This window comes from Spizellomyces punctatus, assembly GCF_000182565.1.
Source record: "Spizellomyces punctatus DAOM BR117 chromosome Unknown supercont1.1, whole genome shotgun sequence".
Classification (NCBI taxonomy): Eukaryota; Fungi; Chytridiomycota; class Chytridiomycetes; order Spizellomycetales; family Spizellomycetaceae; genus Spizellomyces; species Spizellomyces punctatus.
The window spans coordinates 493596-510065 of NW_015971537.1; the positions used below are offsets into that span (position 1 = coordinate 493596).

At 47.1% G+C, this 16470-nt stretch overlaps 7 protein-coding genes and 1 non-coding gene across 8 annotated transcripts; 3 read left to right on the forward strand and 5 right to left on the reverse strand.

Annotated features, from left to right (window-relative positions):
• Window positions 1-2: 2 nt before the first annotated feature.
• Window positions 3-2947, reverse strand: SPPG_00199 (solute:sodium symporter (SSS) family transporter; the record flags this gene model as incomplete). The annotated part of the gene is made up of 16 exons (XM_016748532.1): window positions 3-265; window positions 336-567; window positions 632-809; window positions 869-1053; window positions 1119-1224; window positions 1292-1423; window positions 1487-1565; window positions 1631-1676; window positions 1748-1784; window positions 1849-2020; window positions 2078-2178; window positions 2242-2281; window positions 2342-2379; window positions 2446-2512; window positions 2578-2647; window positions 2712-2947. 16 exons carry the CDS (start codon window positions 2945-2947, stop codon window positions 11-13), a joined length of 1974 nt encoding a protein of 657 aa, XP_016612511.1. The 3' UTR covers window positions 3-10.
• Window positions 2948-4057: 1110 nt separating this feature from the next.
• Window positions 4058-5342, forward strand: SPPG_00200 (uncharacterized protein). Its single transcript, XM_016748533.1, has 4 exons — window positions 4058-4277; window positions 4338-4751; window positions 4815-5017; window positions 5096-5342. The coding sequence occupies exons 1-4, from the start codon at window positions 4079-4081 to the stop codon at window positions 5207-5209; spliced, it is 930 nt and encodes a 309-aa protein (XP_016612512.1). The 5' UTR covers window positions 4058-4078; the 3' UTR covers window positions 5210-5342.
• Window positions 5343-6279: 937 nt separating this feature from the next.
• On the forward strand, window positions 6280-6351 carry SPPG_10008. The gene has a single exon. It is a non-coding gene; the product is annotated as a tRNA-Met (tRNA).
• Window positions 6352-6430: 79 nt separating this feature from the next.
• SPPG_00201 (uncharacterized protein) lies at window positions 6431-7797 on the reverse strand (the record flags this gene model as incomplete). Its single annotated transcript, XM_016748534.1, has 4 exons — window positions 6431-6640; window positions 6700-7339; window positions 7410-7628; window positions 7711-7797. The coding sequence occupies 4 exons, from the start codon at window positions 7795-7797 to the stop codon at window positions 6567-6569; spliced, it is 1020 nt and encodes a 339-aa protein (XP_016612513.1). The 3' UTR covers window positions 6431-6566.
• Window positions 7798-8286: 489 nt separating this feature from the next.
• Window positions 8287-10219, reverse strand: SPPG_00202 (uncharacterized protein). Its single transcript, XM_016748535.1, has 4 exons — window positions 9910-10219; window positions 9401-9848; window positions 8575-9324; window positions 8287-8518 (listed from the first exon to the last, which is right to left on the reverse strand). The coding sequence occupies exons 1-4, from the start codon at window positions 10186-10188 to the stop codon at window positions 8430-8432; spliced, it is 1566 nt and encodes a 521-aa protein (XP_016612514.1). The 5' UTR covers window positions 10189-10219; the 3' UTR covers window positions 8287-8429.
• Window positions 10220-10374: 155 nt separating this feature from the next.
• On the reverse strand, window positions 10375-11375 carry SPPG_00203 (uncharacterized protein). Its single transcript, XM_016748536.1, has 2 exons — window positions 11188-11375; window positions 10375-11122 (listed from the first exon to the last, which is right to left on the reverse strand). Exons 1-2 carry the CDS (start codon window positions 11273-11275, stop codon window positions 10545-10547), a joined length of 666 nt encoding a protein of 221 aa, XP_016612515.1. The 5' UTR covers window positions 11276-11375; the 3' UTR covers window positions 10375-10544.
• A 1924-nt stretch (window positions 11376-13299) lies between these two features.
• On the forward strand, window positions 13300-15218 carry SPPG_00204 (uncharacterized protein). Its single transcript, XM_016748537.1, has 4 exons — window positions 13300-13840; window positions 13897-14164; window positions 14232-14340; window positions 14410-15218. The coding sequence occupies exons 1-4, from the start codon at window positions 13426-13428 to the stop codon at window positions 15112-15114; spliced, it is 1497 nt and encodes a 498-aa protein (XP_016612516.1). The 5' UTR covers window positions 13300-13425; the 3' UTR covers window positions 15115-15218.
• SPPG_00205 (uncharacterized protein) lies at window positions 15015-16392 on the reverse strand. The gene has a single exon (XM_016748538.1). The coding sequence runs from the start codon at window positions 16338-16340 to the stop codon at window positions 15552-15554; it is 789 nt and encodes a 262-aa protein (XP_016612517.1). The 5' UTR covers window positions 16341-16392; the 3' UTR covers window positions 15015-15551.
• Between the last annotated feature and the right edge of the window lie 78 nt (window positions 16393-16470).

A 16470-nucleotide genomic window follows, 5' to 3' on the forward strand; every position in this document is an offset into this window, starting at 1 on the left:
ACATACAATACTACATAGTCATGCTGGAATCTGCCTTCTCCATGACAGTCTTCTGCACTACAATTTCATCATGTCCAGCAGGTGTAGTCCTCGGGCGTCCCGTCAGATCCGACACCATCCCACTGAAAACTGACACAAGAGAACTCCGTGATTCCCATATCGGAAGGAAGATGACGACCGCCGCCGCGAGGATGGCCCAAATCAAACCCACTACAATCCAGCCGTAAAAGAATGGCTTGGAAAAGACGTACTTGGAAAGATACATCTGAGGAAGAAGTCGCACGGAGGTCAGTACTGATATGCATGTCGTGTGCCATTGACGAACCAAGACTCACCGGAATGGGCCAGATTATCACCAGTACCACTGTCAAGCCACCAGCCCAGATATACGCAAACCTAGCTGCGTTATCCAGCCTCTTCGGGTCAGTTTCTTTCTCGTCCAGAATGTGCTCCTCGCTGGGGGTATCCGTCAATTGCTTCAAATTCTTTGTACTTTCCCAGTCAAAGTCATCAGGATTGTAAAGAGATACCGCTGTTGATACTATGCCCGAGATAATAAGGGAAGCTCTGAAGTATCAAGCGGTCAGTGTCGAGCACCCAGAAGAACGACCAAAAGTCGGAGCACACATACAGATTGCCAGCAAGCATTGGGTAGTTGCCTCCAGTAGTGTCAATGTTGATCTCTCCGTAGTATGCTTTTGTAACTATAAGCCAAAGAGAGACTCCGCAAACAAATCCGGTAACGGCACCCGCAATGGCTCCTGTTGCCGTCTGTTTTCTCCAGGTCAGCGTAAATGCAATGGGGAAAACTGGAAGAAAAGGGTGAGCGCGCCATGTCCGAAATAAATCATCCAGTACCTCCACTCACCTGCGGGAGAGAGAAGGACCCCCATCAACAGGTACAAGTATCCCAGGCTAACACCGATTTCGTTCAAAACGATCGCGAGAATACCCATAAAGCACCCAAACCCGACGGTGGTGATGTGCGCCATCTTGATGATATCTTTGCTGGTTGCGCTCGGTTTGATGTACGTTTTGTAGATGTCGTAAGTGCTTGTGGCCAAAGAGAGGTTAGATGGCAGAATGAAAGTGTGGAGACTACAAATGTGCTGGCTTACCAAATGGAGCTAACAGCGACCAACTCGGCCGAGGCTGCCGAAGTAACGGCCATGAAAATAAGAATGAGAATAGCGGCAGCTCCGGATGTACCAAGAAGGGCCACAGCTGTGGGTGAAGGAAAGAACAAGTCTAAGTAAGAAGATACGGAACTGGTGAATTTTTGTAAACCCACCTGCAGCTGGAGCTACGAGCCCGGCGTGAACATCAGCGATGAGGAGTCTCTCGGGATACGTCGGAAAGATGGGGTTGGACTCTAGAGCTACCGCGGCCAAACCGAGTGTTGTTGCAAGGAAGAATGGGATTGCTAAAGTAGATAAAAGCGTGAGCCTCCAGGCACGATATAGAGACGGAACATGAGATGCCTTACCAAACCAGGCCAATCCACCGACAAGGTATGCCTTGACAGTAGAGCTGGGTCGGGCTGCGATGGCTCGCTGCCAGTAAGCCTATGTGACAAAATCGTGAGCCACGCAGAATTGAACAGGAATATTATGAACCCACGATGCAATACCTGGTCAACAAACACAGTGCCGAAATTTCCAACGATGTTGATCAATCTGAAAATGGGCAGCACCAATGTGAGTTCGCCATTGGGACACACTTTTAACGGTTCAAATCGCTCGCTTACCCAAAGATCAGTCCTTGCAGCGATGTCATGGTCAAGTCTGGTATCAAAGGTCATCAGTCGAGTCCTTATTTCAAGTTGTTTAAATATTTGTCATCACTCACATTGACCATCTTCGTTATCCGGAACAGGAGCACGAATAGCAGCAGCTTTGAGTAAATCGAACATCTTCCCGGGAGATCCAATATACTCGCTTGTTGCATAAACCGTGAAGCCAAACACCAGAATAATTATGTAGATGACTGCGGTGTGCGAATAATCGGTCAAGAATGTGGCCTGCAAAGAAAGAGATGATCAGAAATGTATGAAGGAGATTTAGACAGTAGATACTACCTTGAGCCCACCGAATGCGACGTACGCAATCACACCCAGTGGAATGAGCATACACGCAGCATAGATGTTCATGCCAGTGAGTTGAGTAACAACCGCGGAGCCTATCATCCCAGTATGAAATTAGCTGTGTGTTGGAGCCATACAGCGCAGAATATAACAGTTACCTCCAAGCAGAAGCATTGCAGTGACAACCAAGTTACAAGCCTGTAGTGTCACCTATTAGTAGGTCCCCTTAAACTGTAACCAAAAGACCTCGCAACATACCAGCCCAAAGAGGATGAAAACAATATGTGCAGTTTTGCCTTTTGATGATAAGCCTTCGTCAGAGGAGATCACACAAGTGTTGACAGACATTGCATCAGTCCTACCATAGCGGGCATTCACAATCTCCAAGAAGGTGTGCGCATTCGGTGCTACGCGTTTAACTTGGATGGCCTGGAGAACAAAAGATGACCAGTTCAGTCGCATGTGGAGTTTTCCCCTCATGTATTGGCACCTACCAGAATTGCGAATAAAAGAACTTGAATAGTTGCTCCGGCCGCGTACCAGAAGGGTCCGGAAATGCCGTATCTTGACAAGCATGATGAGTATGTTTTCGGTGTATGCATTTGTACGCCTCAAGCGTGCTACTTACTGGTATGCAACACTAGAACTTTGCAAAAGGGTAGCAGCCCAGGTCCAGGAACTAACAACCGCACAGGCAACCAGGCCTGTTTTCATGGATCTTCCGGCGGTCGCAAACATCTCAGATGTCTGCTCTTCTTGCATGTAACGTTTGAGCAAGTACGTAATGAGGGTAATTAAAAGCGAAAAAAAGACGCCGAAGCCCAGGACAACCGCCCAGCCGGCTCCTTGCGGTAAGACAGCCATGGAGATCTGGGATATGAACAGAGGATGAAGCTAGAAAGGCTAGTCGGAAGCGTGAAGGTAAGAGTTGGAGGAGCAGAGTGGGGCATCTTGAAAGTCCCGCCGAATTTAAAAGAACTGAGGGCAATAACTCAAAGCAGATTAAGACCCGGGCGGAAACCGCCGGATCAGCTGCAAAAGCAGGAGTTACTGAGGTTCTTGCTCCCAACAATGCCCGTGTTCGTTGGACAGGTTTCACGGAACCCTTTGCCATTTCCTTTCAAGGTTTTCTTTGCAGATGAACAGAGCTTATCAGAGTCGAGATACGAACCCCGCCTACCTCCTTCCCCACTCACGCGATCAGGTTGACGTTCGACAAGCGGAGCATTTTCACATGTCTCGTGTGGAGGCAATCTTATCACAAATTCCAAGAGATCGCCATCGCGAACCCGGATATATGTTGGCCAATATTTTGGATTTTCGATAAGATTATAAAGTTACACAAATGTTGATAGATAAAGCCTTATCCTGCGCGTTTCATTAATTCCTTTGGATCTACAGGGGCTTTTACTTTCTGGTCATGGTATTACTTTAGATTATCTGCCACTTTAACAACCTAAAAAACACGGGAACAACTCATTTGTTGTAGTACGCTAGATTGTCTGGAAAGCTCACCATCGTCCAACGTACCCGAACGAACCAATGACAAGCCAATGGCTGTTCTGACGTTTGGTTTGGGCTACTGGGGTTGTTCATGCATCATGCATTTCCTGCTTTTGTTCTACCATTGAAACAGAAGGAGCTAGAGAATTAGAGAGTCTATGCAGAATTTCTTTTTCGCAGGTCGAAATTTATATCAATCCCACCGTAATGCAACTGAAATAACTATTGCATAAAGGCCAAGTAATATAGATATCCTGTATTGTGAGAGCATAAAGGCCCAGTAACATAGATATCCTGTTCTGTGAGATTGTACTGGAAATACACTTTGTGGTGGGTTAGGCGGCAGTTAAAGCAGTAGAACCTATGTACTAGTCAGTTAATAGATATTTTAGTCCCCAAGCCACGGGTGGACTATTACCGATTAAGTAATCAAAAATGCAGCTGCTTTGGTTTGAGTTCAAACACTCAACAACGAGGAAGAACACTAGCACCATGTACACCACAGAGCCTACCTCTCTTCCGCCCCGAACAACGATACGAACCTTATCCATTGCCCGACATGCTGATATAGTGAATACTCCACATTGGAGGCAAAAAGAAGTTGCAGCCTTGCGGAACGGAATACGGGCCACCGTATACATGACAAATGGTGATCGTTATGTAGGAGAATGGAAGGATGGTTTAAAAGAGGGTTAGTGAGTGTTATATTTTGGTAGACAAGGAAGCGGAGATTTATTTACAAAATGCATAGGCAATGGAACGTACTGTTACGCAAGCACGGGGGCCGTATACGAAGGGGAGTGGGCAAGAGATCTTCGCAACGGATTTGGAACATACTCTGTTCCAGCATTGCCTCAACCTGTTCAAGGAAAAACAAAAAAACCATTGCTTCCTTCGTTGCCCACCCTAAAAACGCCGCCTCGGGCGCAATCTACCCCAGGTTCTCATACTGGCCCTCTCCGCAAAGTCTATGCCGGGTCCTGGCTTGATGACCTCCGGCACGGCCGTGGCACTTGTTTCTACGAGGACGGCTCGGTATATGACGGGATGTGGGAGGAGGACGTCCGGGAGGGTTGGGGACGCATGACGTACAAAAGTAGTGGCAGCGTCTATGAAGGAGAATGGCATGAGGGAATGCGGCATGGGCAAGGCGTATTGGTCTTGGGTATGTATCTGCAATTGCCTTCATTTCCAATTCTGTATTTTCCTCACTCTCAACCTGTGATAGCAAACGGAGACCGATACGAGGGAACTTTCCTCAACGACATGAAAGAGGGTCCTGGGCGATTTATTTATCGAACAAAGCGTCAATGTTATGAAGGTGAATGGGCATTGGACACGCCCAAGTGCGGGACGTTGCGGGACTTGCCCCCATTGGCTGGACCTGAGGGAATGGGCCCAAATGCTCGAAAGTGGTGGCCTATACCCGAGGTAAGCATTGCGGTGTGATAGCGAGACCGCTTTCGACATGTGGAGCTGTAAACTCACCCAGTTTTACACTATTGTTAGCTGAAATTGCAGGATCCTGCTGGTATTCTCGATCACGAACGCGAGGCTGTTCTGCAAGAACGTCTACAACGGATTATGGGAGAATCTTTGGAACATGATGGAGAAGCGGGTTGAATCATAGCCACATATTTGAGCTCCATTGACTTTCCGGTGCTTGGCACTAACGAACACATCGTGTGCATCAATGTAGCAGCATTATAGCTGTCTATGTAGAAATAAGCAACATAACCACTTGCAATTGTCAAAAGGTGTGCAATGCCATTGCGACCTTCGTAATACCTCCTCAAGAAAATGGGTTGTATTACTGACGGAACGGCTTTATCTTAGTGTGGAGGTGATTGAAAATGGCACTAGGACCCTTTATTATCCGGATTAATCCGGTTAATCATATCGCATAATCAGCACCCCCTCTATTGCTCAAAACGGTGTGGCATGTATTGTAATGTTCGCCAAACTGTGGTGTGGCATGCATGTAATGTTTTTTTTTTTAAACTGCAGTGAGGCGCATGCCAAAGGTCTATAAAAGGGGGGCCTTTTCCCTCTTTCCTCTTTACCCATCCTCGACTCGCAAAACATCTGCGCAACGCTCACGCAGCACTCTCAAGTCCATCATCATGAGAATGCCGCTCTGGTGCCGAGGACCTTGCCCTCCCGACAACAACAAACATAACCCCTTGCAAACGCTGCTACTACTATACTGCTACGATCGCAGGTATGCATTATCTTTGTATTTTCCCACGCGTATTCCCAGTCTAATTCCCATTACCTTAGTATCTGAACATCCTCCGACTAAAGAATTTCGGAAGGGCTTAGTAGGATTTCTCTCGTGTGGTGGGCTTAGTTACCCGGTTAGAACCAACCGTAATGTATTGCATGTGTAATTGGGCCTAGTGGTAGTTAGTGGAATCGTGCTGCTTTGCACGTACCCCAGTTCAACCCAGGCTGGAACCTGTAGCGAGTTAGGATAGGGGTGGGACTCGTTTGCAGGATAGGTTATGAAGGGTTGGACAGGCTGGCTAATTGTAAATTCGAACCGGCTGTAGTGGGTTGGAGGGAGCATTTGTCCCTAGTGACATTTTCTACCACCTGCACACTATCGTAAAAGGCAGCATCTCATAAGCTTGTACAGCCCATCTTGATAAATTACAATTAACGAGTTTTTGAATGATCTTCATATTCCACGCAGCACCATAGCGCAGAGGAAGCGCGCAGGGCTCATAACCCTGAGGCCCCTGGATCGAAACCAGGTGGTGCTACTAGTTGGATATTATCGTGGCAATTTTTTTTTCACTGTCCACTACATTGGAGGCATTAACGCGCGCTAATGTACACCATATTTCTTTGGACTGTACCATAATCCTTGAACTAATGCGCTGAATTACTCTCTTTACCACACGAACGAGCATAAACAAAAACTCGACATGCAGGAATAATACTGTTGATATGACACTACGGCTAATGAAATGTTTCCCTAGAACTGGTTCTTATTCTGCTTATGGAAGTTGTGATTCTGGTTGGATTTCTTCGAGTTATTGTTGTTGAAAGCTATGGAGCTGCTGGTTAATATCCGTATGAGACCATGCCAGATATGCACTAGGACATACCATTTGTGTTTGACAGGTTCTTGTGGTCCTTTTTGATTGAGTTATCCTGGTTCTTCTTGTGCAGCACGTCATTGTTGTTATTCGCTCTGAGATGATCCTTTTTGAGATTGTTCTGGTTGAAGTTGTTCTGGTTGTTGTTATTCTGGAAAGCCGAATTCTTTTGATCCTTCTTATTCTGGTTGTTGATGATTTGAGGGCCCCACCATCCGCCAGCAACTTCAACCTGTTCATTTTCGACCTCGGCAGCTTCAGCATCGTAACCGTAACCGCCGTAGGGATAGCCGTAGCCACCGTAACCACTAAACTTCTTGCCTTTACCGCCGTAGCCATAGCCATAACCGCCAGCAGCTTCAACCTCCTCGTTCTCTAGATCCGCAGCTTCAACATCGAACTTCTTGCCGTAACCGTAACCGCCGTAGGGATAGCCGTAACCACCGTAACCACCATAACCACCAAATTTCTTGCCTTTGCCGCCGTAACCCAAGCCATAACCGCCATAACCGCCCGCAACTTCTACCTCCTCTTCTTTGACATCCGCAGCTTCAACTTCGAATTTCTTGTTTTGCTTGTTGAAATGATTATTGTTGTTAACATTTTTCTTATTGCTGTTCTGGTTGTTTGCATTTTGATTGTTTTTATTCTGTAATGACGGGGAATCATGCGATAAATTAAATTCTGGCCCCAAACGATGAAAATCACAGCGTACACACCAAATGATCTTTTTTGATTGAGTTATTCTGGTTCTTCTTGTGCAGTACATTGTTGTTGTTGTTCGCTCTGAGATGATCCTTTTTGAGATTGTTCTGGTTGAAGTTGTTCTGGTTGTTGTTGTTCAGGAAAGCTGAATTTTTTTGATCCTTCTTATTCTGGTTGTTGATGATTTGAGGCCCCCACCATCCGCCAGCCGCTTGGACCTCTTCCTCTACAGCCTTAAACGATGAATGAAGGATGATGAGCAAGACGACAGGATGGGCCAAGGGACAGCCGCTGTAATCGACGGTGCAAGCATACCAAGTCTTGGGGCGCCGGAGCCGCGAGAGTAGGCGCAAAGAACAAGGCTGGAGCAATGCCGGCAGCAAGAAGATAGATGGTTTTCATGTTGGCGGATAAGCTGATGTATAGTAGGCTTTTGAATGGTAAGCGTAGAGCAAGTTGATGACAACGGATAACTGGGTAGATGGGGCCCAACATGACGATCCCATTTTATAGACAAAATTTGTATTCACTGTAGAGGAAGAACTCAGAGGATGGGAACTGGTAGGGATTGGGAAGATAGAGAGGTTTCAAACTTAAAAATTCAAAAAGGTTAACCTTAAAAGTCATCACCAGTCTTCAGTATCATACATTCATCCCTGAGACATTGAAATTGCGAGTGTTCATGCCGCCTCCACTGCAGTGAAGTTCAACGACGCTTTCACCTGACCAACGATAATGGCTTGGGAGGTTGTTTCTAGCGGATCACCCCTTTTTGAGCCTGACGAGTAGCGCTTACAGCTACATAGTCATCATCTGAACATGTCGATGGAACCTTGGCATGTCGCTCATAAGGTTTACGCAAGGACACGATAGACCCTCTGACGTACACATCCTTTCTGGTGCCAACGTTTTCTTGTTTTCCATGAATACTCTCAACCTGGATTTACCCATTTCGAGCAAGACGTTGAAATAGACAGCACTATGAGATGGGCTACAAGGGAGCTATCTGGTGCGTCTACGCTACAGGCTGGCTATCAGACGGGTAAGGCAACCTTTACGAAACTTGAAATGCGCTTCAGATCATGCCAATATATCGCAATTTTCGTTTCGGAAAGGATAATAGCTGAAAGAGAATGGATAAGGGCAAATATATTTACAGAGACTAACTGGGCAACATACCATCATTCACAATGTAGGTGGGATTCCTGTATCCAGCCATAGCTACTGTTCCTCGACCATGATAAGCTCGCGCTGTTTGAAATTCTGGATCTTTCAGAGCTGGCAAAAATATTTTGGAAGCGTCATCATTGAGTTCAGTGCCGTCCTCGGCCAGATCGTCTCCGATCCTGGAATCGCCTATCCAAGGTATACCGGTCCCATCACCCAGATTTACGCGACAGCTCACTTCGCCCCGAGGCACATTGACGTCGCCAGTAATTTTGTAAAAGACGAGGTGAATGTCTTGTACAGAGGCGTCCAGCGCATTTGCAACCCACTCGTACCGCAGCAGAACATATTCAATTCCGTGTGACCCATAAGTACCAGCCCAAATTCCTTCCAAAGGTTTTATCACCATATTTGACGGCGCTATCGCGCTCTTGTGATTCGCGTCGAGCTTAATTTGACTCCATATTGTCTGATATCTTCCCGTTTTAAATCGCAGTTCACCTTCGGGGGCTCGAAGGGTCACAGTCCGGACGCCATACTCATGGCATTTGAGAGGGCAATGAATCGTTAAAGTATTTGCTGGCATTTCCCAGGAGGCATCCTCGAGCTCGCCATTTGTCTGAAGTAACGGGTTGAACGCGAGAGGCGGCTCGTTAGAATCAAACATGGTAATCAGAGTGCCTTCCGCACGGAGGACACGCGAATTCTCCGGGTACGGCCATAAGCCTGTGGATGGGGATGGTCGGAAATATGGGAAATGATCTGAAGACATATGTGGATTAAACAGTAGAAGACGGGCTAGAACTGTGTCCGATTAAATCCATGCTATGGAAGTTACCTTGGCATAGCTGATAACTACGGAAAGTTTCCTGTCCATCATCGACAACACTCATATGTTTCCGCAGTGTTGTAGATTGTGCTCTGTTCCCAAAACATATCGTATAGCTCGAGATTCCCTCTTGATCGTACGCGGATCCAATAGCATCCTCGGTATTTTCGAGAGGGGCACTCGTTCTTCGGCGCCTTCTCGATACTTGTTCAGGGCCGTCAAAGGATGGGGAGACACGGTGGAGCCCTTCACCGCACGGCTCAAAGCATATCTCGAATACCCTCGTACGACTCAATGATAGCTGTAAACTGTCAACTGATACCCCTTGGATCGCTCCAAATTGTTGCTCTGAGATTGGAGATATGTTGGTGGCAGAGAGATTTTCTCCAATGATACTAGCATCAGTAGGATTGATACGAACTTGAAGAAGTTGACCGGTGAAGAATGGGTAATTGGCCTGTTGTCGTCGACTTCCTCAAAATTGGATCTATAAACCATTTTCAATGACGCTGTCTTACCTGCCAGAGCCCTAGCATCCAGCCATAGCGGGCTAATACACCGACATAAAACCCCCTAATAGTTCGATACGGAAAAACATGCAAGTGTGTCTTTGCCTCGACTTTGTAGTTGACGAGGCACAAGCGTTGCCATAAAGTATCGTCGTTGGCAGCGGAATACAAGGTCCTAGAGACGGCCGATACAGTCGCGAGCTGCGACGCAGAAAGGAAGGAGAGGAGGTGAATGAGACATTCGCAAGGTAGGGCAGTCAGTGAATTAGGATGTGAAGAATTCAACATGGTGGTTATGGGTGCTCATGACGCGTGCAGGAATGACTTACACAAGGCAATTGACACCGCCTGAAAATAAACAAGCACTGGGAGGGATAAGTTACGATGAGGTTATCTCAACCAAACAAATCGAAAGCTGCCTTGGACGGAGAGTGCGTTGCAAGCTGTTGTGCACTTTTTGACGAAGCTGCATATATTGATTTTCTCTGGCATCTTTTGTATCAATATTTAGAATGTCGTCTTCCTTCATCAAATTGTGAACTCTCTCAAGTTAAACATATACAAGCGTCACTACTAACTAACACTACTTTTTTAAAACATGTACAGGACATAAATCACGTTTCTAGGTGAGGGACTCTTATAACCTACTCTTCATTTGGCTCTTCATTGTGATCATCTTCGACGGGACGCTCTTCTAGCTCCATGTCTCGACGGATTTTCTTTGGAGGCACCGGTCGCAAAGCGGCTCCACCCAGGTTCAGCACAAACGGAGGCGTTGGTGTTGGTGTTGGTGAAGCTGTGGTGCTGCTTACTTTTGCGGAGCTTGTTGTTGCAACAACAATCTTCTCTGATGTCCCAAACGTTGCCGTTCCAACCACTCCATAAGCCTTGCTCATATCCAACACATCATAGCAGACTGCAACTTGGACCCAACCCCCTGGTTGAACTGCGTTGTTTACGCCATTGATTGGTGTGGCTCGTAGATTGCCTCCTTGATTCTCTTGCCAAATATCCGCGACTGCGTTGGAGATCCACCAGACCTGACTATTGGTGAGGATGATATCGAGAGTCCAAATTGTGGATGGATACCAATAGGCAGCACTGGGATTGTGGGTGATGTTAAATGTTCCGCAAAAAATTCCGTTCCTGGCGTCTTGAAAGGTAAAGGCCATGGGAACTGTCACGGTAGATAACGGAGTAATGTTGGCGGGGAGGGATGTATCTATCGGGGCGAGGTCAGCAATGGCCGTCTCAGCGTAAAATCTTTCTATTAGCATTGGTACATACCACCGAGAACTTGTCTAGCAATTAAGCTTCTTGCTTGGCTGCTCCCCACTAGTAGAATAGCGGCGGCGACAAAGAACCACAATGCCATTATAGCTCTCGAGCTGCGAATTCGTGTAGATGTAATTATGGAGAGTGCTGGTGTCTGGCAAGGCTCGCGAGGAGAATGTCCGATTTGAATAGATTTCGTTCAGACACGAGAGTGCTAGAATTCCAAAAACCCTTAAGCATGATCAAACTTGAGGGTTTGACCCATCAGCAATCGCAAAATTAATGTACCATTCCTCTTTCGTCGCCTTTAACATGGCTTCCTTGGCCTCATCAGGGTCATTGACCAAGTGGTTTTCTTGGCCTCCATCCACACGAGGGTGTCGCCATCTGCCGTCTTCAAGATCGCAGATAATGGTGTCATGGATGGAGGTGATGTAGACGGCTCGGCGATACTGGTATCTTTTGGAGCCAGGGTTCGGACAAGGTCATCCCATTAGCGCATATACTGAGCCCCATCCATCCAAACACGTTGCCTTTTCCATTGGAGACAGCTAGTGGAATAGTCAGGCCTATTTCTAGGTGGGGCGAGTGCGACAGAGGCAACTTACTAGCCCCATATAGCCCCGTACAGTTCACCAAACGGCTCTTCATCTACAGCCGGTTCATGCAAGACGACGTCAAGCACTTGTGCGAAGGTGCTACCTTGACTTATCATCTGCAAGGATCCACATTAGAGATGGGCTCGCACCATGACACACGAATGTATTTATCATCTCTAAGCGTGATAAGAAATCGCAAAAATTCGGAAAAGACATGGACTTCATCGATGAAGGTTTCTGGGGTATTTCAGCAGAAGACTATCCAGCTACAAAGGCACAAAATCGTGGCCATATACAAATGTGAACTATGTTCATTTCACCTTTCATTCATATTCTCATCATAGTGAGACTGCCAAACCACTATCACCATTTTCTTATCTCTCTGTCCTTCTTTCTTTACCAGTGTCGGGAATGTCTCTCTGGGACCTTGGGTCAAGATAGTAGCAAAGGAGTTGCATGCAGAAAGCAAAATATGGAACGATGGTAGATGGCCTTTGTCTTCAAATTTTGAATGGATCAGATACCTAGCTAGAAAGCGTAACCCAACAGACTTACAGCCGTGATCGATAGTTTTATGAACCTGTTTGGTGGGGTTGATAATTTTGCCAAGCTTTGATCAATCCAAAATTCCAACACAATCGCTGTAAGTTCTCACCAAGCTAATACTAATGCATGAAGGTACCCATATAACATGAAAGCTAGGTGACCTGATTGGTACTAGAGGAATGGGTTACGCTGTGATAGTCCTCTACTCGATAGAGAGATGGCATTTATACTACCTGTAACCTGAAACATTGTTAGCATGCAATGGAAAAGCGTGCCAGACTAAATACTTTTGCGCGCATTGTTAGTATGGAACTTTGGATACTGTAGCCATCGATATCAAGAATTCACAAAGTGACAGTATGGCTTCACACAAGAGCAAACATTGACCGGTGACATGACGGCTCTTGATACCTGTCCTGGGCACGACAATGAACTCATTATCCCTCACGGCAAAAGGCAAAATGTATTGTAATACAAGACTTGGATCTATTTACTCTAGCATTTCTCCAACCTTCATGGAGCTGTAGCCGTTTGCAGTGTTTCTGAATTTCCAGGAAATATTAGATATGGCGATGGCGGAGTGTCGCCTAGCTTTGCTGGATGTAGCCACGCTTTTGCACGTTTGTAGCTAGTATTCTCGATTTTGCTTAAATACATCCGTGATCACAGAAACACTTTCAAAATAGTGCAAAGAGGCCAACGCCATGCGACGATCAGCATCACTGAAAGAAGAAGAGAGACTAAAGCCTTGAATTCAAATATTGTCTGCTCATGACCATGCAGGCCACTCCCAAGAATGCACCAACACTTGTCTGTACTTTGGCCCCACGTCAACAGCTGCGTCCAGCCCAGCTTGAAAACGAGATGCTGACAGCAGAAGGAATCACGTGCGTCCCTGGGGGCCACAAAAGCGGCCAAACTGTGCCAGCTGTGCCACATGCGCGTTCATTCTAAAATTTGGAATCGAAGGGAGACAAATTCTGCGGCCCTGCGGAAAAGGAGCTTGTCGTCTGTGGGGGAAAGGTTGTTCCGGGGAGGCATTCCCAATCTGCTCGCCTTCGTCTTTCATCCCCGACTCTCAGTGTTACTGACAGCAGGAAGAAAGATGCTCGCACGAATCCTATCAACCGCGTTTGTCCTTCTTCCGCTGGTCACAGCGCAGACTCCAATTAATATTCCTGCTCCCGTTGAAGGGGATCCCGCAACACAGCCTGCCAACGATCCTACATATGCTTGCCCGGCGACTTGTGTGCCTCCCGCTTGCGTTTGCGCATCCACAAAGATTCCTGGTGGTTTGAGCGTAGAGCAGACGCCCATGTTTGTTACTCTCACTGCAGACGATGCCATTCAAGATCCGACCTACGAGCCCTTTAGCCAGGTTTTGAACTCTACGGTGAATCCAAATGGATGTAATCTTCCCTTTACGTACTTTGTCAGTACCGCCTGGACCAATTTCTGGCTGATTACGAGGGCATATAATCTGGGACATGAAATCGGTGCTCATACTATCAATCACCCTGGTAATGCGTATAGCGCTTTGACGTCCAAAAAAGTACCCTCACTGATAAGTTTCCAGATCTCACAACTGTGTCAGCCACAGTGCGTGACCAAGAGATCCAAGGTTCTGCGCAAGCGGTCATGACCTATGGCGGGATTCCGAAGAGCGACCTTGCAGGGTTCCGTCATCCGTTCTTGGCATTCAACAAAGACTCATTTGACTCTGTTGCCAAGGCTGGGTTCAAGTATGATTCGTCAGTTACCCTAGATCCTTTGACCCAGCCTTATTGGCCACACACGCTGGATTACGGCTTCGCCTACTACCCGCAACCATGCATCAAATGCCCGTAAGTCTAGGCTGTCCCTTAACAGCAGGGGATCAAAACTCATGAAAACTGTTTTCTCTCTGTCAAGTTCCGGGCCTTCTATGCAATACAAGGGAATGTGGGAGATCCCAATGTACAATTTGCTCACTAATGACTCAAAGCTCTGGTCTAGTATGGATCCTATCATCAATCCCCAGGTGAGTGTGAGACCACTAGACAGGCTATCGGAAATTGAAAACATCTAATTTACATCTTATTCCCTTCAGCTTAACGACTATGACGTGGCATTGTCCAATATCAAGGCCACTTTCCAAGTGCACTACAAAACGAAACTTCCCTTCGGCCTCTACCAGCATTTAGCGCAACTGGTAGCGTGGGGACCAGAGGTGGAGGTCAAAAAGGTTCAACTCCTCAAAGATTTTGTGGCGTGGACTCAGAAAGAGTTCAAAGACGTTTGGTATGTCACCAATCAACAGTTGATCTCATGGATCCAAAAGCCAGTGCCTGCCGATCAGATGCGAACGTTTCTCCCGTGTCGTCCACCCGCAGTGGACAAAGCGAATAAAGAGATCTGTGACGGTATTGATAACGATGGCGATGGAATCATTGACAATGGCGTAGTCGAAACCTGTCAAGTGACCGAGGAAGTTAGTTTCCAAAGTTGCTACGGATGCCCGACACTCGTTCCCAATATCACACAACCGGTTCCACCGCAGAAGGGAAATGCTACAAGGAAGCCTGCGCCCGATGCAGCGTGTCCAAATGCTGGGACTTGGGATCCCATTGCGGGCGCTTGCATCACTTTAACAAGGCCACAGGTCAAAATTCCTGATAGCAATGCGTCTGGGTCAAAACCTAGCGGTACCAATGGAGATCAGTCGAAGGGAAGTGGGACAGTGGCAGGTGCCAAGGTAGCCAAGACGTCTGTATTTGGTGCGACCCTCCTCTTAGTGGCAGTTTTGAGTGCCTAGCGTTATCCTTCCTCGTTGAATACTGGTCATCTTCTATGCATCCTAATCTATGTAGTATAAAGTTTAATGTAAAAGTGTACAGTTCTAGTTCTATGAGCCCGCTACACTCTTCTATCCAGGGCTTCTGCATCCCACCTCTTCCTCTGGGATGCTGGGGAATAACTCGATGAAGCAATGCATGGCTTGGGCGAACTACAAGTGCTGTAAGCCAACTACAGTCGTGGTTCCAGCAGCTGTTCCATGCTGTCGGGGAAGCGGACATTTTGCTATTGCTTCCTTCCATGCTTTGTGAAGAAGATCCATGCTATCATGTAGTCGATCTCCAATACTGCAGTCGTCTTAGAAGCTGGGCGACATTGGAGCCAATAGCTGCCGATTATCATCTGCAGGCTCCCCGCCTACACTTTTGCGCACTTGTAGCTAGACTGGTCTTCTGCTTAAATACATCCAGCTGCTCGCTCTATTATCAGCAATGCAACACTTCCAATTTCTCTTGGTACTTGTTCCTTCCCATCTACCCTCCACGCTTCGCCCCATCCTCCAAACCTGCGCTTATCTACAATCCTGCACCGCAGATTCCATTTTTCTAGTAAAGGCTGAACCGTTCGCCGCGAGCTCCGTTCCTGATATGCAGTGATAAACTTGGCGGATGGTCGGCTTTGTGAGAGAATATATGCCACGCTGGCAATGAGATCGTCAAAGTCCCGAGGTTCGTAAAACACGTCGGCACCAAGAATGAAATCAAACAGGTAAGAAGGATCCGACAACGGCGGGAACTTGCCCCATTTCAACCCGATTACACTACATACATCATCCACTTGATTAGCATGCACTGCATGCTGTGCATTCTTTAGTAGATGCTCTGCATCCGGTAAATCTGATAGTACGACACGTTTAGCACCCAGCTTCGCCGCCAAGAGACCAGGTAGAGCTGTGCCGCATCCGACTTCCAGAACTTGCTTGTTGAAAAATCGGCCTGCATTCCAGTATACAAATGCAGAAAGAACTAACGCAGAGGGCCAAAGGTAACTACCATAATCTGGATCTAGTAGCTCATGTAAGATAACTTGTACGGGCTGCTGCTCAACGGAAGTTCCTGTGCTCTTCAGAAAAGTGACATTCCGCGAATGCCCGGTGCCAGCGCCTGCGAGATGATTTGCCGTTTCCCCTGTATATCGTGGCTCTTCATCTGAGGATGAGCCGTAGTCGGGAGGCACCAAGGACATCTCGGACACGAGGAGATCTAGGACGTTGAGTGATTGAAGTGCGTCGTCTACCCTGTCTACATGGTAATTGGGGTTAGGTAAGGACCAGTGTCACGTGTGTGTTCCAACCTTCACCCTCCGATCAACCTTT

Bases quoted from the DNA above. Each gene is read 5' to 3' on its own strand.
- SPPG_00205 (XM_016748538.1), bottom strand. From the start codon at position 16,340: ATGTCCTTGGTGCCTCCCGACTACGGCTCATCCTCAGATGAAGAGCCA.
- SPPG_00204 (XM_016748537.1), top strand. From the start codon at position 13,426: ATGCTCGCACGAATCCTATCAACCGCGTTTGTCCTTCTTCCGCTGGTC. The intron at 13,841-13,896 runs GTAATGCGTATA...ATAAGTTTCCAG, and splicing joins TCATACTATCAATCACCCTG to ATCTCACAACTGTGTCAGCC. The intron at 14,341-14,409 runs GTGAGTGTGAGA...TATTCCCTTCAG, and splicing joins ATCCTATCATCAATCCCCAG to CTTAACGACTATGACGTGGC.
- SPPG_00203 (XM_016748536.1), bottom strand. From the start codon at position 11,275: ATGGCATTGTGGTTCTTTGTCGCCGCCGCTATTCTACTAGTGGGGAGC. The intron at 11,123-11,187 runs GTATGTACCAAT...TCGCCCCGATAG, and splicing joins TGCTAGACAAGTTCTCGGTG to ATACATCCCTCCCCGCCAAC.
- SPPG_00202 (XM_016748535.1), bottom strand. From the start codon at position 10,188: ATGTTGAATTCTTCACATCCTAATTCACTGACTGCCCTACCTTGCGAA. The intron at 9,325-9,400 runs GTAACTTCCATA...ATATGTCTTCAG, and splicing joins TAGTTATCAGCTATGCCAAG to ATCATTTCCCATATTTCCGA. The intron at 8,519-8,574 runs GTATGTTGCCCA...ATTCTCTTTCAG, and splicing joins CACCTACATTGTGAATGATG to CTATTATCCTTTCCGAAACG.
- SPPG_00200 (XM_016748533.1), top strand. From the start codon at position 4,079: ATGTACACCACAGAGCCTACCTCTCTTCCGCCCCGAACAACGATACGA. The intron at 4,278-4,337 runs GTTAGTGAGTGT...CAAAATGCATAG, and splicing joins GAAGGATGGTTTAAAAGAGG to GCAATGGAACGTACTGTTAC. The intron at 5,018-5,095 runs GTAAGCATTGCG...CACTATTGTTAG, and splicing joins AGTGGTGGCCTATACCCGAG to CTGAAATTGCAGGATCCTGC.